Source organism: Orcinus orca, chromosome 3, assembly GCF_937001465.1.
Source record: "Orcinus orca chromosome 3, mOrcOrc1.1, whole genome shotgun sequence".
Lineage (NCBI taxonomy): Eukaryota > Metazoa > Chordata > Mammalia > Artiodactyla > Delphinidae > Orcinus > Orcinus orca.
The window spans coordinates 10,056,693-10,083,806 of record NC_064561.1 but is presented as its reverse complement, the minus strand read 5'-3'; the positions used below and the strand labels follow the sequence as shown (position 1 = coordinate 10,083,806).

At 42.1% G+C, this 27,114-nt stretch overlaps 1 protein-coding gene and 1 pseudogene across 1 annotated transcript; both read left to right on the top strand.

Annotated features, from left to right (window-relative positions):
* Positions 1-184: 184 nt before the first annotated feature.
* LOC125963825 (interleukin-1 receptor-associated kinase 1-like) lies at positions 185-2,588 on the top strand (annotated as a pseudogene).
* On the top strand, positions 1,826-27,114 carry LOC117199251 (zinc finger protein 791-like). The gene is given in 9 exon segments (XM_049707346.1): positions 1,826-1,900; positions 6,490-6,623; positions 12,111-12,288; positions 24,292-24,418; positions 24,620-24,680; positions 25,065-26,369; positions 26,371-26,402; positions 26,405-26,467; positions 26,470-27,114. Coding segments are annotated over 9 exon segments (2,115 nt in total). The 3' UTR covers positions 26,610-27,114.

Sequence of the window (27,114 nt, the reverse complement as noted above, 5' to 3'; positions counted from 1 at the left end):
TGTTGTGTAAGAGGAACTAACATAGTGTTGTAGGTCAATTATATTTCAAAAGCAAACAAACTCATAGGAATAGAGAGCAGATTTGTGGTTACCAGAGGTGGGGGAGGGGAATTCAATAAATGCAGTCAAAAGGTCAAAACTTCCAGTTCAAAGATAAATAAGTACTAAGGATGTAATGTACAACATGGCAAATATAATTTGCACTGCTGTATGTGGCATATGAAAGTAGCTGAGAGAATAAATTCTAAGAGTTCTCACCACAAGGAAAAACTTTATTTTCTATTTCTTATTTTTGTATCTATAGGAGATGATGGATGCTCATTAAATTTAGTGTGATAAGTTTGCATTGCATTGATGTATGTGGGTCAAATTATTATGTGGTACACCTTCAGTGATGTATGCAATTATATCTCAATAAAACTTGAAGAAGAGAAAAACTCATAAAGATTTGTATGAAATATGAGTCTGTGTTATTTGAACCAAGAGCACTCCCTGTGAATGAAAAATTAATCCGTCAATCTAAGAAAGAATTGGAAAATTTTATTTGAGCCAAATTTGAGGATTGTAACCTGGGAAGAGCATCTCAGAAAGCTCTGAGAACTGTTTCGCTCGTTAGAAGTCATGGCACAGGCCGGAGGGCTGTGAGGATGCACGGTGCCCAGACCAAGTATCTGAAAGACCTGGTTGAAGAGGAAGCCGAGGAGGCTGGGGTGGCCCTGAAAAGCACCCAGACCACACTCCAAGCAGGTCCGGCTGCAGATGCCTGAGCGGCCCTGATCTCCACCCAAATCTACAAGAAACACCTGGAACGCAGGCCCGGGCCATGCCCACCAGAGCTGGGCCTGGCCCTGGGCCATCTGGCTTGCTGCTGCCTGCACCACCGGGCCAAGAGGAGACCGCCCCCATCCCCCCTCCCACGAACCAGGTGTACCAGAGGCTGGAGAAGCTGCAGGCAGCAGTGGCAGGACCGTCTCTGGAGCCAGAGGCCGCCAGCCGCCAACCCTTTTCCCGCAAGAGAACTCCTACGTGTCCACCACCAGCAGTGCCCTGAGCGGTGCCCGCCCATGGCAGCCCCTGGCAGCGCCCTCGGGAGGCCTGGCCCAGGCTCCAGAGAGGCCGCAGAAAGGTGCCAGCCAGCCCGTGGATAGAGACAAGAGCATGTCCGGCCTATCTGCTGCCCTGCATTGCTGACCCCAAGCTGCCCCCTGGGCCCAGCCCAGCCAGGCAGCTCTGGCCCAGGGGCCGCCGTTTGTGCACCAGCACCCCTCAGGCAGGCTGGCTGCACTCAAGGGGGTACCACCCGAGAGTCGAGCTGGGGGAGCGGCCCGGGGCTCCAGCCCACAGCTATGGAAGGATCACTCCTGGGCGGCTCGATGTCGTCACAGCCCCCGCAGAGCGTCATCACGCCAGCACAACAGAAGATGCTGCAGAAGCTGGCCTTGCACGAGGATGGGGTCCTAGACAGCCTGCAGCTGCTGTCGTCCAGCTCCCTCCCAGACTTGGGCCTGGAACAACAGAACAGGCAGGGCCCCGAAGAGAGTGATGAGTTTCAGAGCTGAACTGTCCATCTGGTCAGATCCCTAAACCCGGAGGTCAAAATTCTCATGGTTGGAAGTTCTCACAGCTCGCGAACCCTCTGCAGTCTCTGGGCAGGGGAGTGGGGGCTCCGTCCTCACGGAGGAGGGCAGGTGGTGGCCCTGCTGCTCTTGGGGTGTGGGCACAGGCAGGGCTCAGAGCCCTCCGGGCTGACTGCTGCTGGCTGTCAGTAGGGCAGGACTTCTCAACAGCCTGCCTTGAGGCCAGCATTCGCGGGAGAGGAAAGCCGATGTCGTTGGAGGGGCCGGTGGCGGGGAGGAGGGCAGGTCTGAAGGCTGCTGGCTACACAGGCCAAGGAGGAGAGGTGAGTGGTCCAGTGGGACTAGCGGGGTGCCAGCTCCCCTGAGAGCTGGGCGGGGCTTCCGCAGCCCAGGCCTACAGCAGCAGCCCTTAGGCCTTCTTTTCGGACTTTGCTGAAGCCCTGGGGAAAAGCAGCCACTCTGATGACAGAGCTGATGAGGCCAGGGGCCCTCCCAACTGCTTGTAATTGGGAAAAGGAAAAGTGAGGTGTGGCTGTCCCGTGGTTCGGTCCACTAACTAGAAGTGGGAGTTCTGAGAGGCCCCAGAGAGTGCAGTAGCGCCTCCCATAAGGCCAGTGTCCGCAGGCTTCCCCAGGGAGCTGGGAACTAGCCTAACAGGCCACCCCTTGGTGCTGCCCCAAGCCAGGTTGGGCTCCAGAGGCCACAGGCTCAGCCTCAGGCCCGGGCACTGCTTGTGACAGAGGGGTCTCACTACCCCAGGTTTGGCTAGGCCCAAGCTTTGTTACCCAGACAGTGAGAAGTCCCAAGAAGGCGGGAAGTAGGGAGCAAGGCAGAGAGGAAGGAAAATGAAAATGGGACTCACATTTTTAGAAGCAAGTCACGGTTCGTGTAACTGAATGTCTTTGAAAGTAGCCCAGAGCTGTAGCACAGGCTTCAAATGATTTTGTGTCTGCAATCATGAGTCGCACTACATGCCCCACGAAGGTAGGCGTTGGTGAAGTCCAAGCTGTGCTGGAGTAGTAAAGCTTACACTTCGGAAAAAAAAAAAAAAAAGAAATCAAGGCACAGTTATATAAGGTTTTTGAGGTAGAGGGCTGTACATCAAATGACATATTATTGACAGTTTACATAATCCAGATCTAAGCAGGATCATGGTGGGTCATGTGACCTCTTACAAGATCAAGAAGAAATGTTATCTTTTAAGGAGTTGTCTTGTTGATGCTAGAAAAATGTTACTCTTTATGGTTGAGCAGACATTCCTGCTGATGGGGGAGGTCTAGCTGATGCATAATGCAGATACACAAGGCACAGTGGGAGGAGAGAGGAAGCCAAAGGGCAGAGAAGAATTTGTTTAAACTTTTCTTGACTTGCCATAAAATACGCATTTTATTTCACTCCCTCTCTAGCTCCTCTCAGCTTAGGTTGCTGAAGATTCCACTTTAGACTACTGTGACCTAGAAAACATGGCACAATGTTACCGCAGCTCCCACTCAAGAGGACTGTTTTCCTAGAAAGAACAGACTTCAACTATTCAAACCGGCCCCTACTGCCTGTTGCTGGGGGTTAATACTGCTGGATGACTCTTCTTACAAACTTGGGACACGATTCTTTTATTCCCTACACATGGAACAGAGGTGATGCCTTTGTGTGCACTGACAGTACAGGGTGTTGATTGCCCTTTTCCCAGCAGGTGAGGTGGCTGTATCATAAGTCATTCCTGAGGTGCCTGAAGATACAATCAAGAGGACCACTGGCTGCTGTCTCCCCTCCATTGAGCACTCAGCTCTTAGGATGGTCTTGTCATTCAGAGAGGCTTCCTATTACCCCCAAACAGCTCCAGGATTGGCACAGAGGTTTTTTCCTGAGTACAGGGTGGTGGGGTGTAGGTGCGTGGGTGGGAAGCGAGCTCTGACTACCTTTCCAAAGAATTAAAGTGCCTGGCAAAAGATTATGAAAAGTGGAAGTCAAAGGACCCTAGCAAAAAAGTGGAAAATGAGGTGAAAATCAGTTAGGAGTAGATTCTGTATTTAATGAAAGTAGCCTACCTGTACACTGCCTAGTTTTCTGGGTAGAGTTGGGAGCTTAGAGTGCTGAGAGGAGGATTCCAAGGGTTAAACAAATATCACGTACTGATTTTGGGAGATATTTCTACAAAGGAACCATAATTGCATTGAATAAATTGGAGAGTAAATTATGCCCTTTCCTGCTCTCCTCCCCCTCTCTGCTCCGTGTCGGTGAAAACAGTCAAGCCATCAGCCACAGATTGATTTAATTTCACCACTGGGTGAGGTCTGTGCAAGAGTGAGAGAGCCTCACCAATGGTCCTGTCATCCCAGGATACAGCGGGTTTACCCAAAGCTGCGCCCAATCTGAGGACCTGTGTTAGAAGTTTCACTATGTCTGGGGTGTGGTGAGAAAAACCACTTTTCAAAAAACTGCTTTTGTCTTTCCTAGTCACTGCCTAGGCATTTTACAGTATGATAACCCTGCTCACACCCAGAATCTGGACATTTAGATAAAGACTTGAGTTTAGGATTCCACTCTTAGTTCCTGCTAAGGTTTTCTCAGGACATTTATTAAAATAACCACTTAGGGGGACTTCCCTGGCGGTCCAGTGGCTGAGACTCCGCGCTTCCAATGCAGGGGGCGCAGGTTCCATTCCTGGTTGTGAAAGTAAGATCCCACGTGCTGCCAGGCGTGGCCAAAAACAGGCAAACGACAACAAAAACAAACAATAAAACCACTTAGAGTTATGCTTGTGAAAAGTTAGTGACCTTTGCACTGTGGATGAAGACTGTTATCTGCCATATCAGTAAACAAAGGATGTTGGGGCCATCTAGCCAGCAAGTGCTGCTGCCACCCCCAAGGGTGCTCCCTGAGGGGATTCAGGATGGAGAAGAGCAGGATACTGGTCCTAGATAGTAAGGACCATCAAGGATAGTAAGTTAAGGTGCATATCAAAGGAACGATTTCAGTGACCCCAGATTATTGCATCTTCCTGTACATGGAAAAGTGCTAAATTCGTTAACCTGAGATATCTGGTTTTCTTTAATTAACCAGACTACCTGATTTTCATGTTCCAACTACCTGGTTTTTATTGTAAAAATTCCTATGTATTCTGTCTCCTCCCTAACCTCTTCAGAGCAGTCCCTCAGAGTTATCTGAGAGGCTGTCTCCAGGGCTTGAGTCCTCAGAAGTTCTGCCAAATAAAACGTATTTCTCGGGCTTCCCTGGTTGCGCAGTGATTAAGAATCCGCCTGCCAATGCAGGGGACATAGGTTCAAGCACTGGTCTGGGAAGATCCCACATGCCACGGAGCAACTAAGCCCGTTCGCCACAACTACCGAGCCTGCGCTCTAGAGCCCGCAAGCCACAACTACTGAAGCCCATGCGCCTAGAGCCCATGCTCCACAACAAGAGAAACCACCACAATGAGAAGCCCACGTACTGCAACGAAGAGTAACCCCCACTCGCCACAACTAGAGAAAGCCTGTGCGCAGCAACGAAGACCCAACGCAGCCAAAAATATAATTAATTAATTAATTAAAAAACATATTTGTCAACTTTTAGGTTGTGCACTGTTTTTTTACTTGACAGCGCCATCCGTCTTATAATTGGTAGGTGCCTACTCTCTCTCCTGCTTGCTCCTGACCTGGGACTGAGGACTGCCCTTTTCCCAGGGTCATTGTAACCGCCCCCCTCAGCCCCCAACTTCTGGGATGTGTAAGTAATAGATCTCCTGGCTGTACTTGCTTTCTCTGGGTTTATTGAAACTGCACCTTCAATCAAAACAACCCCATGGGTTTCACTTACCCAAAGTGGGAACTCATTTGCTGAGGGAGATAGCTGCCCACCCCATGTGGATGGTTATGAGAATTTATAAAAGAGAACCTCACTAAAATGGAGTTGGGAGCCTATGATGGGGACCTGTAGCCCAGTACCTCTCCACATCAGTTGTAGGAGGAATTGTCATTTACACACCTCAACAGTAGAATCTTCATCAGGAAAGAATCATCCTTTATAGGTCACAAAGAGAAGAATGTACATTGCATTTCCTACAAAAAATTGAGTTGCCCAGCAGCTCAGCCAATGAGAAACTGTCATCACCCTGAACTCTCACTTTTCTCCAGTGGACTTTCCATCAAAGCAACTTCTCCCGACTTCCCTGGTGGTCCAGTGGTTAAGACTCTGTGCTTCCAATGCAGGGGGTGCAGGTTTGATCCCTGGTCAGGGAACTGGGATCCTGCATGCTGTGCGGCACAGCCAAAAAATAAAAGCTCCTCCCAACTTCCTCCTTTATCTCAATAAAACAACATTCCTCTCCTTTGTTTGTTGGTCTTGACTATGGCTTTTGTTATAGCTTGCTTGTCCAGAGTTGCAATCCTTTGCTGTTTCTGCATAAACTCATTTTTACTGGTAAAATAACTTCCATTTTTAAGGTCAAGAACAGGATGTGCCCGTTATTCAGCAGGTCATAATCTGCATATTCTTAATTCAATACACCAGCTCTGACTTCTCAGTACAGTGGGAATGGGCTTCATTAAAATAATCCAGGCAGTCACTGAACAAATAAATAGGCACATAACCATAATAATCCCCAGAAGGAACGGATCCAGAACCCAGAGTTGCTGCAATATATTACCTAAAATGTCTAGTTTACAACAAAATATGAGACATGCAAAGAAATAGGAAGGTAGGAACCAGATGGTGGGAATAAAGAGCAATTGAAAAATGAGCCAACTCTTACAAGGAGACCCCAGTAAAACCAGGTGATGTCTCAGCAAAAAACAGGGAGGCCAGAGGCAGAGGGAAATATTCAAAGCGCACTAGGAAAAAAACCTGTCAACCAACAATCCTATATTCACCAAAAACTGCCTTCTGAAAAAAATGAAGGCTGCCCTTCATTTTTCAGATCAACAAAAGCTCAAAGAATATATTGACTGTCAATTGCCCCACAGGAATTACTGGAGGAGTTCTTCAGGCTGTAAGCAAGGGACTCCAGAAGGTAATTCATATCAACATAAAGAAACAAAAACACTCATACAGGTAATTCTGTAATTAGAAAAGGCAGAATCAATACATATTTTCTCTTTTCTTCTTTCAACTGATGTCAAAGGAACTGTATAAATCCTAGGTATGTAATGTGTTACTAGACTGTGTGTAGTAACACACAGTCTAGTAACTGTAACAGTAACAGTCTAATGCGCAACATAGAGAGAATATCTGTGTAGTGAGTGCATTTGCCATTAAAGAGCACAAAGGTGGGAGTAAAGCTGTACTGGGCTAAGGAGATGACTACAGATGGTAGATAAGTGTAAGAAAATATTTTGGGGGTTATTTCATAAGTTGAAGTAATCTGCATAACAATAACAACACAAAAAGGGCAAAAGGGGATAGAGCTTTATATGAGTAACGTTTCCATGTATCACTGGAATTAAGCTAGTATAAATCTGAGTCTCATTTTAGTAATTTAATACATCTATGTTAAAACGGCAACCTCTGAAATGTTTTTAAATATATAATGGAGAAGTCATTTGAAAATGAAAGTGTTACACTTGAAAATATTCACTTAATGCAAAAGAAACTTGTAAAGGAGGACTAAGAACTAAAAACAACATGAGAATTGTAGAAAACAAAAAGTAAAATGGCAGGTATAATTGCAACTATGTCAAAAATACTAAATGTGAATGGATTACATGATCCAAACAGGAGGAAGAGATTGTCACCCCAGATTAAACAAACAAACGATGATCTACATTTATGTTCTGTGTAGAGGTGATCTCAGAGAGACAACAGCAAGTGGTCTTGAAGCTAGGTTTTAGTTCCCTGCCCAGGAATTGAACCTGGGTAGCCTGGATGAAAAACCAGGAATCCTAGCTGCTAGACCACCAGGCTAGAAGCAAAGTTTCCCTGGCTCTTGCCCCATTTGAAAAATGGATTTCTCAAAGAGGCAAAAACTGTAAAAACAGGTACAGAGTTTATTATCAGAGACACAGCATATCATGTGGGAGAGCACATGGAGAAACAGTTTGTTTAAGACAGAAGCAAGGCAGAAATACACACCTGGAGAGAAGGGGTGTGGGGTCCTCCCTAATGAGGAGCACAGTAAAGAGGTGGTTACATCATTTATACAGGGCAGTTCTTCTGGATCTTTGTTTACGTTTGGCCAGTTATCTCATTTGTTTTCCACACTTGACCTGTCCTAGAGCTCTCCCCAATATGCGTGCGCAACTTTTTGCCCAAATGGATTCCAACACAGAGGACTTCAGGAGTATGTCCACACTTTTTGTGGGGTGGTGCCCCCTCCCTTTTTGACCTCCAAGGAGCCTTCCTGCCCATGTGCAGATAGGGAGGTTTCCTTGACCTCAGGATTGATAGATGCGGTCCTCTTATCTCGTTACTCCAGCAGAGCTCAGCTCCTGCCATTAACTTTGTCCTTGGTGTGTCTAAGGAAAACAAAGCTCCAATCTACTCTGCTTGACACACTCCCAGCTGCTCAGCCCAGGGACCCAACTACCTTCTACCTGAGAGGAAGCACACGTTAGATGCAAAGATACCAACAGATTGAAAGTAAAAGCGTATGATAGGTACACCAACATGAAAACTGGAAAGATTATATAAATACCAGGCAAAATAGACTAGAAAACAAAACATATTAGTAGAGAATTAGCAGATGCAAACTATTATATATAGAATGGATAAACAATAAGGTCCTACTGTATAGCACAGGGAACTAGATTCAATATCGTGTGATAAATCATAAAGGAAAAGAATATAAAAAAGAATGTATATGTATAACTGAATCACTTTGCTGTACAGCAGAAACTAACACAACAGTGTAAATCAGCTATATTTCAATAATAAGTTTAAAAAATACATATTAGTAAAAAGAAAAAAAACAACGGAAAAAGAAAAAAAACCCAGAAAATCAGAATAGAACTGTAAAAAGAGAAGTGGTTGAGTTAGTAAACAAAATCCACGCGTAAAATAAACCTAGACTCTACCTTTGCGTAGATGGCTTCTACACAAAGTTCTCCAAAAATTTTAAAGAAGATTTGTTACTGAATTAGACTGGAGACTCCCCTCCTGGCCCCTAGCTGAACCAAAGACCCCCTGGCTGGGTCAGGGAGTTCTTTCCTGCTCAGGTTTGAGCTGCCAATAAGGAAACTGAGTTTGGTGCAAGGAAGACAGGCTTTTCTTCAATGGCCAGAGAAAGAGAAGGGGAGCTAATGCTCTAAAGACACCTTCTCTCTGATTGCAAGCAGGGATAAGCTTTTTATAGAAAATGGTGAAGGAGGTTACAGGGGACGAGTGTCTTTTGTCATCCTGACTCATGGAAATGGATGGAGGTTTCCTGGAATGCAATTCAGTTCTCTTTTCTGCTGCTGTGTGGTGGCCCTTCTGGGTCTGGGTCAGAAGCATGTAGAACCAATATGGCAGGGGGGTGAGGGGTGGAGATTTTATTATTACGATGAGATGGTAATCGGCTGTAGAGTGACCTTTGTCCCACTTTTGAAGTTCAGTCAGATTATCCTGGATTCTTATGGTTAAGCCCTCTTTTTGCTGTCATGTAAACACAACTAGTAGATACAGTTAGTTCTGGTTTTCTGCAAGTTTGCCAGGAGGGAGGTTTTTATTAGAATGGGAGGGTGGGGCGGTTGGCTTCCTTGCCTCCTTGCCTAAGACAGGTGTACTTGTTTATAGAGACAATTTAGGCATGGTGGTTTAGGGACCGTCGGGTTTCTCCCCTGGGTGACAGGTTTATTACTGATTTTCACAAAGTCTTGTAAATAATAGAATGAAGACAATACTTCACACTCATTTTGTGAGGCCAGAACTACTCTAATACCAAAGCCAACACGTGAAGTACCAAAAAAAAAAAAAAAAAAAGACACACCTGTTTCTTTTGTGAATACGGATGGAAAAACACCCAACAAATACTAGCAAACTCAATACAGCCACAGATAAAAAGAATTATACATCATGACCAAGTGGGATTTGTTCCTGGGATGAAAGTTTGGATTAACATCTCAAAATCATTAATGTAATGAGTGAGGTCAATAGATGCAAGGTCTTCTAAATAGATTCAAAGAAATAATTGACAAAAGAAATAATACCCCTTCATGATTAAAACACTCACCAAAAATAGGAGGGCTTCCCTGGTGGCACAGTGGTTAAGAATCTGCCTGCCAACGCAGGGGACACATGTTCGAGCCCTGGTCCGGGAAGATCCCACATGCTGCAGAGCAGCTAAGCCCGTGCACCACAACTACTGAGCCTGTGCTCTAGAGCCTGCGAGCCACAACTACTGAGCCCACATACCATAACTACTGAAGCCCGGGTGCCTAGAGCCCGTGCTCCACAACAAGAGAAGCCACGGCAATGAGAAGCCTGTGCACCGCAACGAAGAGTAGCCCCTGCTCACGGCAACTGGAGAAAGCCCTCGCACAGCAATGAAGACCCAAAGCGGCCAAAAATAAAAAAATAAAATAAAATAGAAGGAAATGTCCTAACCTCATATTGAGCATCTATGGAAAACCCACAGCTAATATTATATTTAATGGTGAAACAGTGAATGCTTACCCCCAGCCATAACTAACAAAAGATGTCTACTCTTGTCACTTCTGTTTGACAGTTTATTGGAGATTTTAGCCAAGAACTCATTAGGCAAGAAAAGGATTAAAATGCGTGCATATTGGTTAGGAAGATGTAAAACTGTCTCTACTTCCAGTCAGGTATCTTATATATAATAAACTCTAGGGTCTGCTAAAAAAACTATAGGAACTAGTAATTGAATTTAACAAGGTTGTATGATACAAGATCAAAATAAAAACAACTGCATTTTTATACAGTTGCAATGAACATTCTGATAATGAAATTCAGAAAAGAAATGTATTTACAATAGAATCAAAGGCAATAAAACAGAATAAATATAACAAAGGAAGTATAAAACAAATACTCTGAAAACTACAAACATGTTTGAAAGAAATTAATTAATGTATAAACAAATGGGAAAACATCCCAGTTTCATGGATCAGAAGACTTAACATTGTTGAAATGGCCCTTCTCTGCAAAATGATCTAAGATTCAATAATCATAATCTGAACAGTAATTTGATTGGCAATCTCTTTCATAAATTTATAGGGAATTGTAAGAAACCAGAATAGCCACACCATTCTTGAAAAAGAAAAAAAAAATTGTAGGATTAACATTTCTTGATTTCAAAACTTTGTACTAAACAAAGGTAATCAAGATGTGGTAGTAACAGAAGGATAGACAATTTTGTTAGTCAATGATACCTCAAGAAAGCTGTGGGGGAAGAGTTTCCAGATGAATCCCAAGTTTACAGGATGATTTATTGTTTTTCTTGTAACAGAAATAATAGGAATCAATTGCCTTAGGGATGTCATAGTCGTTTACATTTCAAAGTTCACTAGGGTTTGCAGCAAAAACTGATGTAAAATAAATTTCCTTTCAGTGTAAATGCAGACATGAGAACTTAATGAACACATCTCACACCCTATGGTTAGACTGAGCAGAGTCCTTGCACCCACCTAGGACTGCGGGCTTCAAATTTCTCACCAGGGCCAAGTGTTCTGGGATTCTTTACCTTAAGTACCAAAAGAGTGGGGGCGGAAAAGGGATGAGGGAAATCTCAGTGCTCGCGAAGATCAAAGATTAAAATGGACCAGCCTCTGTTACAGACGGTGAGGTCACACTTAAGTGTGTTTCTTATGAAAAGAACTGTGTCAGGAACGAGTGAGATGTGACCAAAGGACCCCCATCTTTCTTCCCGCGTTGGAATTTTGCTGAGCTCTCTAAATAAAATGGCTGAATAATTGCTGAGTTGCCAAATAATGATGATGATAACTGGACTTATTCTGGACTAAAGAAAACATACCTTTCCCTAGAAACGGATGAGATGTGTTCCGTAACCCAATGGTATGTATAGACGAATTTTACCCTCCAATCCAAATTCTTGGTAAAGAAGTTTTTAAGCCTGAATGAACAACCACCTTTTTCCTAGAAAAACTTTTACCCATTTTCCTCGGGTCGGACGCCATTCTGGGTCTCTCCAGAATCTGTGACCCCTTGAATTGCAATTCTAAGATCCCTCAATAGACTGCCATTTTGCCTCTTTATAATTGGTGGTCCTTATGGTTGACATTCTAAATAAGGGTCATAGTTCCATGAGTGGTTCGCCGCAGCCTTACGCCAAGCTCTTGACCTGCAGAGGACAGATGGCCCATTTGTTACGAGCAGACCTGGCCTGGGCCATCCTCTTGCTCTGTATTTCTCCAACCTGAGACTGAATCGGGAATTCCCGGCGCACATCTGAGCCCACACTTTCACAAAAAGCTGGGTGAAAACACCATAGGCAGCCTCAGGCCAGGAAAACTTTCTGTTTAAATGCAAATGGAGCTGGCTGGTGAGGTTACCACCTAGAGGAGAAGATGTTTGGGCGGAGCCCAGCCCTCCTGCTCTGCAGTCACTCAGGCACGAAGTGGCGGGACTTTCGAACTGTCCAATCAGGGGGGCCGCTGGTGGAGGTGGGCGGGGCGACGCACAGCACCCGCAAGAAAGTCGCCACGGACTCCGATGTCCCAGGGACGATATCTGGCGTTCCCCGCCCTTAATGGTCCCAGTCGTTTCTGCAGTGGTCGTGGGAGGCGTAGGAGGGACTCGGGGAGACCCGGAAAAGCTGGATATGGTGAGTGTGCCTCCCCGGCGTGTGGAGACGGAGCGGAGAAATTGGTAGGAACCGGCGGGAACAGGCCGAGGCGGTACCCGGGCCTCCCTGCGTTCAACTCCGGAGTCTGCGAACCCGTGTCCACTTGGACAGCCACTGGGACCTCATTCCCTCCGGCTCGCAGCGTGGGGGCGGGGCCTGCAGTCGGGACCCCGGGCGTCCTGTCCCGTCACTGCGCGCCACGACTTCGGCCCCGCCTCCTAGCCTCTCTGGGCAGCTCCGCGCCCGCAGCCCGCGTCTTCCCCAGGGTGTGCAGTGACCACGAGGAGGATCATCAGGGAACAATACTGACTCGGTCCCCGGGGTACCTGTATATGAGGAGCTGTGTGGTCCCTCCTTTCTCCCCAGGGCGGGACCCGTTTTCTCCTGAGTTTTCCAAATGGTTGGGGAGCAGGGTCTCAAATCCACGACCCTGTCCCTCTAGCCTAGCTCTTCCTAGAGTGGCAATAAATGCCTCAATTTCCAGATTCCTTCCCGAATTCTAAAACTCCAGCTTCTCCTCTTCGATTCACAGCATCATTATCAACTATTTGTCTTTCGTGGTGCATTTCAAGCAGACCCAATTTTTTTTTGTTTTAATTTTTTTCCCCACAGAGTCATGGATGACTCCTTTTTATAGATTTATATTCGTTGTGGATATTTGACATGAGAGGACAGCCATGAATAACTACGTGGAACTACTGTTTGAATCCTCATGCCTCTCCCTCAGGATCTTTTCTGGGCACAGACATCCTATCCGAAATCCTGCCAGTGGTGGTCCTCTTTGGAAGATTTCCTGGTTGATCTGTCAGCCTTGCCCCTCTCTGGCTTTGTCATAGGACATTTTTCTTCATCCTTTTAACATTCGTCTGTCTGTGTCTTTAGGTTTAAAGTGGATTTCTTGTGGACAACATACGATTAAGTGTGATTTTAAAAATCTGTCATTACTGTATTTGTCTTTCAGTTGTATTGGGACCTTGATTAAAGTGGTGGCTAATACAGTTGGATTAATACCTACCACACCTTTTATTGTTTTTATTTGTTACCCTTGTACTTTGTTTCTTTTTGTCTTCCCACTTTTTCTGCTGTCTCTGGCTTTAACTGAGCATTTTACCTGATTGTTTTTCTTAATCCTCTGTTAGTATATCAATTACACATATTTTTTCACTTTTTTAGTGCTTGCCCTTGAGTTTTCAGTATACATTTACAACTAAGCCACATTTGTCAAGTGCCACGATACCACTTCATTGGGCATGCAGGTACCTCATATGAAGTTATTCCCATTTCCCCCATCTCTGGTCCCTTGTCACATGGCTCTCATTTATTTCACTTATCCATAAGTTTATAATTGCCAAATACATTCTTGTTCATATTTGAAACAAAGTGGTTATCTGCCATATTAATTATAAGAATTACAGTAGATATTTTACCTTCATATATTGTTTTTCTAATCCTGCATCTTCATCATTTACATTCTTTCTGATGAGTTTCTGAATGTTTCTTTCAAAGTAGGTCTATTAAGACAAAGTCTCAATTTTTTTCTGAGAAAGTCTTTATTCCTCCTTTATTCTTGGAAGATAATTTTGCTTGACACAAAATTCTAGGAGAGTTGTTTTTTGTTTCAAAACGTTAAATATTTCACTCCACTCTTGTTTCTTGCATGGTTTCTGAAAAGAAGTCTGATTTAATTCTAATCTTTGTTTCTGTATAACTAAGGTGTTTTCCCCTCTGGCTTCTTTCCATATATATTCACGTTGTCTTTGGTTTTTGTGTAGTTTGAATACGGGCTACTTGGTTGTGCATTTTTATTGTTTATGTGTTTAGTGTCCTCTGAGCTTCCTGGATCTACAGTGTGTCGTGTATCATTAACTTTAGGAAAATCTCAATGATTGTTACTACACTAATTTCTTCTGTTCTTTTCCTTTCGTAATCCCATGATGGTTATAAATCTTCTATTTAAGACAGTTTATGTTAGGGTTCATAGATATTGTTCTGTCTTTTTTGTGTTTCCATTAAACTCTGCTGAAATAGAATTTTTTGACAGGCCATGGTAAGAACAGAATATTTGGGGAATATTTATAATGTTGTATTTATTTTCTCTTTGCCAATTTTAAAGATCGTGGGTTGCCCTGTGACCTAAATGCTGTGAAGAAACTAAGAAGAGAAGTTTATTTCAAGTTATTTTGCTTTTTTCTTGCGAGGTTGGGAATGATAGCTTCTAAGTTATTAAATGCTAGAGCCGGAAGTAGAAGCTTCTGACTCCAATTTTTTTTTAAAGAAGATGTTGGGGGTAGGAGTTTATTAATTAATTAATTTATTTTTGTCTGTGTTGGGCCTTCGTTTCTGTGCGAGGGCTTTCTCTAATTGTGGCAAGTGGGGACCACTCTTCATCGCGGTGCACGGGCCTCTCACTGTCGCGGCCTCTCCTCTCCTCTGGAGCACAGGCTCCAGACGCGCAGGCTCAGTAGTTGTGGCTCACGGCCCTAGTTGCTCCGCGGCATGTGGGATCCTTCCAGACCAGGGCTCGAACCCGTGTCCCCTGCATTAGCAGGCAGATTCTCAACCACTGTGCCACCAAGGAAGCCCTGACTCCAATTTTTTGACAGTTGGCTGTGGACAGCTTTAGAGCCTCATCCCTCTGTCTTCCCCTTGTGACCCACATGTATCCAAGGCAGTGAGAAAGGCTTTGCTCCTACCTTTGGCTTAGGAAAAGATTGAATCCACACATGCTCTGCCCTTGTGTATAAAGTCTCACTGTATCCCACCACAAAACCAAAATAAAAAAGTCCACACACGTTTCCTTGCTCTCTCAAGCTATTTCACGCCTGCTTGAGAGGCCTGCCTTACACTCGCCAGAGACCTCAATTATGGAGGAATATACCCTTTTATAGCCTACTGGCAGTGTGTGCTGTCTTCAGCTAAGGGATTCTTATGCTTAGGGGTTAAACTGCATGTTCCTTTTCTTCCTAGAGGAGCTTGACAATGGCAGAGGAAGGAAGGACACCTCTACAGTGGCTGGTCACAGAGGACTTCCTTCTGATTAGAGGATGGTGATTTTATGTTCTTTGGGAGGAAAACACTGTGAACAGATTTATTTATTTTATAATCATGGGAATATCCACCATGAAAACATCATGGACTTCAGTGAGCTCCCTTACAATCTGCAGCTCTTAAATTTTTTTTTTCAATTTATAAATTCCTTATACTATACGCAAATCCTTGTTGTTTATCTATTTAATATGTAGTAAACTGCATGTGTTAATCCCATACTCCCCATTTATCCCTTTTCCCCCCTTCCCTTTTGGTAACCATAAGTTTGTTTTCTATGTCTGTGAGCCTGTCTGTTTTGTAAATAAGTTCATTTGTACTCTTTTTTAGATTCCACATATAGGAGATATCATATATTTGTCTATCAATGTCTGATTTACTTAGTCTAATAATCCCTAGGTCCATCCATGTTGCTGCAAATGGCATTATTTCCTTCTTTTTTATGGCCGAGTAATAATACATTGCATATATAAACCACATCTTTGGAATCCGTTCATTTGTTGATGGACACATAGGTTGTTTCCATGTCTTGGCTATTGTAAATTGTGCCGCTGTGAACATTGGGATGCATGTATCTTTTCAAATTAGAGCTTTCCTCTTTTCTTGATAAAAGCCCAGGAGTGGGATTGCTGGATCATATGGTAACTCTTTTTAGTTTTTTAAGGAACCTGCATAGTGTACCAATTTACATTCCTACAAACAGTGTAGGAGGGTTCCCTTTTCTCTACATCTTTTCCAGCATTTATTATTTGTAGACTGATGATGCCCATTCTGACTGGTGTGAGGTGTTACCTCAATGTAGTTTTGATTTGCATTTCACTAATAATTTGTGATGTTGAGCATCTTTTCATGTGCCTATTGGTCATCTGTATGTCTTCTTTGGAGGAATGTCTATTTAGGTCCCTTTTTAAAAAATAATTAATTAATTAATTAATTTATGGCTGCGTTGGGTCTTTGTTGCTGTGCGTGGGCTTTTTTCTAGTTGCGGTGAGCGGGGGCTACTCTTCATTGCAGAGTGCGGGCTTATTGCGGTGGCTTCTCTTTGTTGCAGAGCACGGGCTCTACGTGCACGGGCTTCAGTAGTTGTGGCACACGGGCTCAGTAATTGTGGCTTGCCGGCTCTAGAGCGCAGGCTCAGTAGTTGTGGCCCACAGACTTAATTGCTCCATGGCATGTGGGATCTTCCTGGACCAGGGCTTGAACCTGTGTCCCCTGCATTGTCAGGCAGATTCTTAACCATTGCGCCACCAGGGAAGCCCTGTTTGTATATTTTAGAAATTAAGCCCTTGTCACTCACATCCTTTGCAAATATTTTCTCCCAGTCCATAGGTTGTCATCTTGTTTTGTGTATGGTTTCCTTTGCTGTGCAAAAGCTCATAAGTTTGATTAGGTCCCATTTGTTTATTTTTGCTTTTATTTCTATTGCCTCGGTAGGTTGACCTGAGAAAACACTGCTACAATTTATGCAAAAGAATGTTTTGCCTATATTTTCTTCTAGGGGTTTTACGGTATTAGGTGTTATATTTAAGTCTTTAAGCCATTTTGAGTTTATTTTTGTGTATAGTATGTGGGAATGTTCTAACTTCATTGATTTACATGCGGCTGTCCTGTTTTCCCAACACCACTTGCTGAGGAGAATATCTTTTCTCCATTGTTTATTCTTGCCTCCTTTGTCAAAGATTAATTGATCATAGGTGTGTGGGTTTATTTCTGGGCTCTCTATTCTGTTGCATTGATCTCTATGTCTGTTTTTGTTTAGTACCACACTGTTTTAATTACTGTAGCTTTGTAGTATTGTCCGAAGGCTGGGAGGGTTATTCCTCCAACTTTGTTCTTTTTCCTCAGAATTGCTTTGACAATTCTGGGTCTTTTACGGTTCCATATAAATTTTAGGATTATTTGTTCTAGTTCTTTGAAAAATGTCATGAGTAATTTGATGGGGATTGCATTAAATCTGTAGATTGCTTTGGGTAGTGTGGCCATTTTAACAATATAATTCTTTCAATCCTAGAACATAGAATATCTTTCCATCTCCTTGAATCATCTTTGGTTTCCTTTATCAATATTTTATAGTTCTCAGCATACAAGTCTTTCACCTCCTTGGTTAGGCATATTGCTAGGTATTTCATTTTTTGATGTGATTTTATTTTATTTATTTTTTTAATTAATTAATTTTTGGCTGCATTAGGTCTTTGTTGCTGTGCACGGGCTTTCTCTAGTTGCGGTGAGCAGGGGCTACTCTTCGTTGCAGTGCATGGACTTCTCATTGCTGTGGCTTCTCTTGTTGTGGAGCACAGGCTCTAGGCAAGCGGGCTTCAGTATTTGTGGCAAGCGGGCTTCAGTAGTTGTGGCTTGTAGGCTCTAGAGTGCAGATTTAGTAGTTCTGGTGCACGGACTTAGTTGCTCTGTGGCATGTGAGGTCTTCCCAGGCCAGGGATCGAACCCGTGTCCCCTGCATTGGCAGGTGGATTCTTAACCACAGCACCACCAAGGAAGTCCTGATGTAATTTATTTTTAGTAAATTTATTTATTTATTATTGATTGATTTTTGGCTGCATTGGGTCTTCATTGCTGCGCAGGCTTTCTCTAGTTGTGGCGAGTGAGGGCTACTCTTCGTTGCAATGCGTGGGCTTCTCATTGCGGTGGCTTCTCTTGTTGTGGAGCCCAGGCTCTATGCACATGGGCTTCAGTAGTTGTGGCATGTGGGCTCAGTAGTTGTGGCTTGCAGGCTCTAGAGTGCAGGCTCAGTAGCTGTGGTACACAGGCTTAGTTGCTCTGCAGCATGTGGGATCTTCCTGGACCAGAGTTTGAACATGTGTGCCCTGCGTTGGCAGACAGATTCTTAACCACTGCACCACCAGGGAAGTCCCTGATGTGATTTTAAATGGGATTGTCTTTTTACTTTCTCTTTTTTATATTTCTTTTTTGGTGTAAAGAAATGCAACAGATTTCTGTATGTTTATCTCATATTCTGCTGCCTTGCTGAATTCATTTGTCAGTTCTAGTAGTTTTTGTGTGGAGTCTTTAGGGTTTTTATATAGAGTATCATGTCATCTTCATATAATGACAATTTTACCTTTTCCCTTCTGATTTGGATTTCATTTCTTTTTCTTCTGTGATTCCTGTGGCTAGGACTTCCAATACTCTGTTGTAGAAGTAGTGGAAGTGGGCATCCTTGTCTCATTCCAGAATTTACTGGGAATGCTTTCAGCTTTTCACCATTGAGTGTTATGTTGGCTGTGGGTTTGCCAAAAATGGCTTTTATTATGTTGAGATATGTCCTTTCTATAGCCACTTTGGTGAGAGTTTTTATCATGAATGTGTGTTAAATTTTATCAGATACTTTGTCTTCACCTGTTGAGATGATCATGTGGTTTTTGTCTTTTCTTTTGTTGATGTCATGTATCACATTGATTGATTTGTGTGTGTTGAACCATCCTTGTGAGCCTGGGATGAATCCAACTTGATCATGTTGTATGGTCCTTTTTGTGTATAGTTGGATTTGATTTGATCACATTTTGTTGAGAATTTTTGCATCTGTATTCATCAAAGGTATTGGCCAGTAATTTTCTTGTTTATGTAGTGTCTTTGGTTTTGGCATCAGGGTGATGGTTGCTTCATAGAATGACTTTGGGAGTGTACCCGCCTCTTCAGTCTTTTGGAATAGTTTGATAAGGATCAGTATAAGTTCTTCTTTGTATGTTTGGTAGAATTCCCCAGGGAAGCTCTCTGGTCCTGGACTTCTGTTTGCAGGGAGTTTTTTGTTTTTGTTTTTATATTGCAGCTTCAATTTTTTAAACTTAAATTAATTTATTTATTTTTGGCCGCACCACATGGCTCGTGGGATCTTAGTTCCCCGACCAGAGGTTGAACCCAGGCCACAGCAGTGAAAGTGTTGAGCCCTAACCACTGGACCACCAGGGGATTCGCACAGTTTCCATTTAACTCCTAGTGCTTGGTCTGTTCAAATTATCTCTTTCTTCTTGACTCAATTTGGGTAGGCTGTATATTTCTAGAACTTGTACATTTCTTCTAGGTTGTCCATTTTGTGGGCATATACTTGTTTATAGTATTCTCTTATGATTTTTTTGTATTGCTGTGGTATTGGTTGTTGTTTTTCCCCTTTCATTTCTCATTTTGTTTCTTTGGGTCCTCTCTCTTTTCTTTTTGGTGAGCTTGGCTAGAGGTTTGTTGATTTTTTTCTTTTTTTTATCTTTTCAAAAAACCAAGTCTCTGTTTTATTGATCTTTTCTATTTTTTTTTAAATCTCTATTTACTTCCTCTCTGATTTTTATTATTTTCCTCTTTCTGTGACTTTAGGTTTTGTTTGTTCTTTTTCTAATCTTTGTAATGGTAGGTTAGGTTATTTATTTGGGATTTGTTGTTTTTATTTAAAGAAGCCCTGTATCACTATGAAATTCCCTCACAGAACTGCTTTTGCTGCATCTCATAGATTATGTATGGCTGTGTTTTCATTTTCATTTTTCTTGAGGTATTCTTTAATTTCCTCTTGGATTTCATTGTTGACCCATTGGTTTTTTTAGGGACATGTTGTTTTTAGTCTCCATGTAATCATTTTTTTCTCGTTTTTCTTTCTGTGCTTCATTTTTTGTTTCATGCTGTTGTGGTCAGAAAAGATGCTTGAAATAATTTCTGTCCTCTTAAATTTGTTGAGCCTTGTTTTTTTTTCTACTATGTGGTTTATCCTGAAGAATGTTCCATGTGCGCTTGAAAAGAATGTGTATTCTGGTTTCTTTGGATGTAGTGTCCTATATATAGCTATTAAATCTAACTATTGTGTCATTCAGAATCTCTGTTGCCTTACTGATTTTCTGTCTGGAAGATCTGTCCATTGATGCCACTGGGGTGTTAAACTCTCCTACTATTACTGTATTCCCATCAATTTCTCCTTTTATGTCTGCTCATATTTGTTTTATGTATTTAGATGCTCCTACATTGGGTGCATGTATGTTAATGAGTGCAATATCCTCTTCTTGTATTGATCCTTTTATCATTATCTAGTGTCCTTCTTTGTCTTTCTTTATTGCCTTTGTTTTAAAGTCTATTTTGTCTGATATGAGTATTGCTACCCCTACTTTCTTGTAATTTCCATTTGTATGAAATATCTTTTTCCATTCCCTTACTTTTAATGTTTATGTTTCTTTTGCTGTAAATCGGGTCTCTTGTAGGCAGCACATTGAAAGTTCTTGTTTTATTGTCCAGTTTACCACTCTGTCTTTTGATCGGAGCATTTATTCCATTGACACATAAAGTAGTTATTGGTAAGTATGTATTTATTGACATTTAAAACCTTGTTTTCCAGTTGATTTTATATTTCTTATTTGTTCCTTTCTTCTTTTTGTTTTTCCCTTTGTAGTTTGATGGTTTTCTTTGTATTATGCTTGAGTTTCTTTCATTTTGGGTTTTGTGAATCTATTGTATGTTTTTGGTTTGTGGTTAGCCTGATTTTCAAGTTTGTTAACCTTTATGTACTTGCTTTAGACTGGTAGTCATATAAGCTCAAACACATTGTAAAAGATCTACATTCTTACTCCCTTCCCACACGTTTTGTGATTTTGATGTCTTATTTTACATCTTCATGTTTATTTCCCTTTTGCTGTTCCTTATAGTTATAATTGCTTTCACAGTATTCTTTTGATTCTTTTTTAATCTATGTACTGGTTTATTTAAGTGATCTTCAGTCCTCTTATATATTTACCTTTACTATTTTGATTTTCCCATTCATATAGATTCTTGCTTTTCCATTTAGAGGGGACCTTTCTATATTTCTTGTAAGATAGGCTTAGTACTGCTGTATTCTTTTAGTTTTTGCTTTTCTGAGAAATTCTATATCTCTCCTTCTAGTTTAAATGATAATCTTGCTGGGTGGAGTATCCTAGGTTGCAGGTTTTTCCCTTTCAGGACTTTCAGTGTATCTTGCCACTCCTGCCCCGCAAAGCTTCTGTAGAGAAATCAGCTGATAGCCTTATGTGGATTCCCTTGTGATTGACTCTTTGGTTTTCTCTTGTTGCCTTTAGAATCCTCTCTTTATCTTTACTTCTTCCCATTTTAATTATGATATATCTTAGAGCAGGTCTGTTTGGGTTCATCTTGTTTGGGACCCTCTGTGCTTCCTGTACCTGGATCTCTGTTTCCTTCTTTAGGTTTGGGATGTTTTCAGCCATAATTTATTCAATACTTTTTCAATCCCCTTTTCTCTTTCTTCTCCTTCTTGGATTCTATTATGCGTAAATTGGCATGCTTTATATTGTTCCATACATCTGATGTGTTACTTTCATATTTTTCATTTGTTTTTCTGTCTGCTGTTCTGATTGGGTGATTTCCATTATTCTTTCTTCCAGGTCACTTGTTCATTGTTCTGCATTATTAAGTTTGCTATTTATTATGTTTAACTCAGTATTCATATTGGCAATGGAGTTGTCTAATGTTGATTGGCTCATCTTTATAGTTTCTAGTTCCTTGTTGCAGTGATCCACATTTTTATTGGTAGCCTTTCTTAATACCTTCAGCATTTTTATTACCTCCTTTTTGAACTTGGGGTTTGGTAGACTGGAGAGGTCTGTTTCATTGTTTGTTCTTTAAGGGGATTTCTCTTGTTCTTTTAATTGGGAGTAGTTCCTTTGCTATTTCATTTTTCTTATATTTCTCTGACTCTGTCAGTTTAGGAGAAACAGTTATCTACTGTGGTCTTGCAGTGCTGATGTTTTGTGGGAGTGTCACTGTGTAGACTGCTTGAGTCCAATATTCATGGTGCAAGGGCTGTTTTTAGTATGTATGCTTGCCATGTGTCTCATCAGGTTCTGCTGGCCCTTGTTGGTGTGTTTGGCCTTGTGGTGACCAGAGACTGCACTGGATGTTTGGCGGGGCCTCCTCTTTGCTCTGTGGTTGTCACAGGTCTGTTGGGGGCAGGGTCTGCTCTCTAGTTGTTGGAATAGAAGCTCCTAGATCCGGTTCTAAGCTGTGGTGTGAGGTAGGTGACACTGGAGGCCTCCCACTGGGAGAGGAGCTGCTTCATCTTCATCCCCAGGAGATGTCTGTGGGGTGTGTGATTCTGTGATGCTACTTGCCAGCTGGTGTGCGTACCCACAAAGATCACTGCTACTGGCACTGCCCTTGATGGCCACCTTCCCTTGGGGGCTCTGGTAATCAGGTTAGAGATTCCTTAGGCGTGTATGTGTGCCCACAGGGCCACCAGTGTTTAAACCCACAGAGTCATGTCCCCTTGACCCAGCAGATAGTTGGCTCAGGTGGCTCTCAGGCAAGCACAAGCAGTCCCGGTCCCAAAATCTGTTGGAACAAGAACCCGCTGGAGCTGCATCCCAGCACCCGCAGTAGGACTGCCTGCAATTGGCTCAGATTTCAGCCCTGCCTCTGCTTGTGCAGGCCCACAAAGTTCAAAGAACCCACTGCAGCTAGATCCCTTCTATGAGCATGCTGACAATGAGGCTGCTGTGGCAGACCTGTTCCCCTCCTGCCTGTGTTGACAATGGGGCTCCTATGGCAGACCTACTCTCCGTCCTGCTCATGCCCTCAGTTGCGACCCAGGCCACAGTCCAGGCCCTGTGGGCTGTCTCTGTGCAGGCAAACTGAGTCCTCTCCCTGGGTCTGTCCGTTGAAGCCACGTTTCTGCACCCAGTCATTGCACACACCAGCAGGCACATGTCTTGGGCTGAGAAGTGTGGGCACGTTACCAGGACCTTCAGTTCGGATCTCTCTCTACCCTGCCAGGCTACAGGCCAGCTGCCACACTCTCCTTTTCAGCCTTTGAAGCTCCCTATCAATCCTGGTGGACCTCCCAGCTGGTGAAGAAGGTTCCCTGGCTTAGGGGACCTTTCCTTTTTTACAGCTCCCTCCCAGGGGCACAGGTCTCATCTCAGTTTCTCTTCTCTCTTCTCCCTTCATCCTACCCAGTTATGTGGGGATCTTTCTTGCAGCTTTGGTTATATGAGATCTTCTGCAGGCTTTAAATAGGAATTCTAAAAAATTTGTTCCACATGTAGATGTACTGGCGGGAGGAGGTGAGTTCCATGTCCCTCCACTCCTCCATCTTGTTCTCCTCTCCTTAAATTGTTTTTTAATGTCAGCAGGGATGAGGATCGACTGTCATGGTGTGTCACATGGGCTCTTCTGACATTATTATCTCAGTGTGTATGCCTGTGTGTTCCCAGAATTGGCAGGAAGCTGCCCTGAGGTGCAGGAGTGTAGGGATTTTGTGGTTTAAGTTGTCATGCCTTCTTTGTCATGTCCGAATTCTGTTCCAAATAACTTTCTAGTCCATTAAATTGGACAGAGAGACAAAGGAGGTACTGAATCTGTAATACATATGACACAGGGCAAAAGCAGTGCTTCTCCCCAAGAATATTTTCATTCAGCCAGTTGTATCTTGTCACTTTTAATGTTCTAGAGGACTGTAGGATCTGTAACTAGCTGGACCTTTTTAAATGTTACATGCCAGAGGCCTCCTGGACTCTCATGCATGGTAATGGGAAGAGAAGAAAAAGCTTGCAGTTATTCACAGTGGTTTATGCATTGAAACCTCACACAGATTTGACCCCTTGTCTCTTGGAGTGCTGGAATTGGTGGGTAATAAGGAAGGAAATGAAATAATTTTTCTCATAAGGAATTGATGGTCTTAAAATGATAATATTGGTTTCATTTGTATAGCATTTCTGTCATTTCCCAGTATTCTCTGAGCCCTGCCATTAGAGAGAAATAAAATGTAATGTGATCACAGTAAAAATGTATAAATAATTTTCATGTCTTTATGGTACTGATAAATTAATGAGGAAGAAGGTATGGACAGAGGGTGAGTAAATGTTTGTAAAGGACAGAATCATACATAACCTTCCCATAAATGGAATATAGGTGTCCAGTGCTGTCACTCATCCTACTGTACACATACTTGGGATGTTTTAGGACTCAGTGACCTGTGAGGATGTGGCTGTGAACTTCACCCTGGAGGAGTGGGCTCTACTGAATCCTACACAGAAGAAACTCTACAGAGATGTGATGCAGGAAACCTTTAGGAATCTGGCCTCAGTAGGTAAGGATGGGGACTTTCCATCAGTTACTCAGGTAGAGATCAAATGCTTCTTGCTCATTGATGTTCTAAGTTGTGTAATGTGAGAAGGGAGGATGTTGGTATATAAACCAGGCATGGTCACAGCTAACAATGTACATAGAGTCAAATAATATTTCTTTAATTTCCAATCTTTGGAATCATTTTACTGGGTCTGCATTTTAGGAACAAAATGGGATGATGATGACATTGAAGAGCAGTACAAAAACCAGGGGGGAAAACCAAGGTAAGTCACACTGACAATAGAAAGCTTTGACTCACGTGAGAATCCTGGTATATTATGAAATTTTAAAAATGTGCAAACGAAACAAATAGCCCTTTCTTCTAATTTAATTATTCTTAGAAAGTTTCTTTCAAAAATATTTTCTTAAATGTTATATAAATGTCCAGTATTTGCAAAATAATTCACTTGCAAGCAATATTAATAAACCCTGTATTTGAATATTACTTGTCAATAGAAAGGGTGCAGTCCGTTGCGGAGCATTCAGTATATTCAATTCCTAACAATTCACACAAATTAGAAAACCACACTATTCCTATCAATTGTAATAAATGCAATACATATAAAATGATTAATAAATCATTAATAATGTGCTTCTCACATTTTCAGAAATCATACGGTAGTGAGATTCTCTGAGCGTAAAGACCGTAATCCATGTGGAGGAAATTTCAGCCTTATTCCACCTCTTGATCAGAACAAGAAAACTCCTGGATTAAAACCATGTGAATGCAGTGTATGTGGACAAGTCTTCATGCATCATTCATCTCTTAATAGGCACATGAAATGTCACATTGAACACAAACCTCAAGATTTTAAAAAATATGATCAGAGACTGTATAATACATATAAATGTAAGGAATGTGGGAAAGTTTACAAATACTACAGTTCCTTACAGAGGCACAAAAGAACTCACACAGGAGAGAAACTGTATGAATTCCAGCAATGTGGAAAAAGTTTCAGTAATCATCAAGGTTTCCAAACACATGAAAGAATTCACTCTGGAGAGAAGGCCTATGAATGTAAGCAATGGGGTAAAGGTTTACGTTCTCAAAAAGGTTTCCAAAAACATGGAAGAGATCACACTGGAGAAAAACCCTGTGAATGTAAGGCATGTGAGGAAGCATTGATTAACCCCAGTTCTCTTCAAATACATGAAAGGAGTCACAGTGGAGAGAAACCATATGTGTGTAAAACATGTTGTAAAGCATTTAGTATTCCCAGATACCTTCGAGAACATGAAAGAACCCATACTGGAGAAAAACCCTATGAATGTAAAGTATGTGGGAAATCCTTTGCTTCCACTTATGTTCAAGTGCATGAAAGAGCTCACACTGGACAGAAACCCTATCAATGTCAGGAATGTGGGAAAGCCTTCGTTTGTCCCTCAGGCATTCGAAGGCACATGAGACTGCACACTGGCGAGAAATATAAATGTGAAGAATGTGGGAAAGCATTCAATAATCCCAGTTCTCTTCACATACACAAAAGGACTCACACTGGAGAGAAACCATATATGTGTAAAACATGTTCTAAAGCATTTAGTATTCCCAGATATCTTCGAAAACATGAGAAAACCCATACTGGAGAAAAACCCTATGAATGTAAAATATGTGGGAAAACCTTCAGTTCCACCTATGTTCAAGTGCATGAAAGAATTCACACTGGAGAGAGACCCTATAAATGTAAGGAATGTGGGAAAGCCTACATATCTCTCTCAGGCATTCAAAGACACATGAGCCTGCACACTGGAGAGAAACCATATAAATGTGTAGAATGTGGGAAAGCATTTATTATTCCCAGTTTTCTTCAAACACATGAAAGGACTCACACTGGCGAGAAACCGTGTGTGTGTAAAATATGTTCTAAAGCATTTCGTTTTTCCAGTTCTCTTCAAAAACATGAAAGAACTCATACTAGAAAAACCCTATGACTGTAAAATATGTGGGAAAACTTCGCTTCCACTAATGTTCAAGTGCATGAAAGAACTCACCCTGGAGAGAAGCCTTATGAACGTAGGAATGTGGGAAAGCCTACATTTCTGTCTTAGGCATTCAGAGATGCATGCATACTACAGAGAAACCATGTAAATATGAAGAATATGGGAAAACCTTTTCTGATCTCTCTACTTTGCAAAAGCATGAAAGGGTTCACTAGATAAAAAATATAGTTTTTAAAGAGCCTAGGAAAGACTTCAGTGGGCCCACATACTTATATGTGAAAACTCCCATGAGAAACAAATATAAATGTCAGTAACATGAGGTAACTTGTTGGAAAGTAATCCAAGAATAATGTTTCAGAAAATTTTCAATATAAAAGACTTGTTATAAAAATTTATGAATATATGTGTTTACTAAGGATCTTTATGAACGTGCCTTTCTTGATGTTGGATTTGTACAAGTTACCCTCAGAAATGAATATTTAGGTGAGGTAATTCTGGAAGTCATCTTTTAATAATAATTCATAAGGTTACAAGGTAGTGATTTTTCCTTTAATCAGGTAATGATATTTTCTTTTTCCATTTTTAAGTCTGTTGGACCTATGGGTGATTAAAGTGTAGTTTGTTTTTTTTTTTAACATCTTTATTGGAGTATAATTGCTTTACAATGGTGTGTTAGTTTCCGCTTTATAACAAAGTGAATCAGCTATACGTATACATATA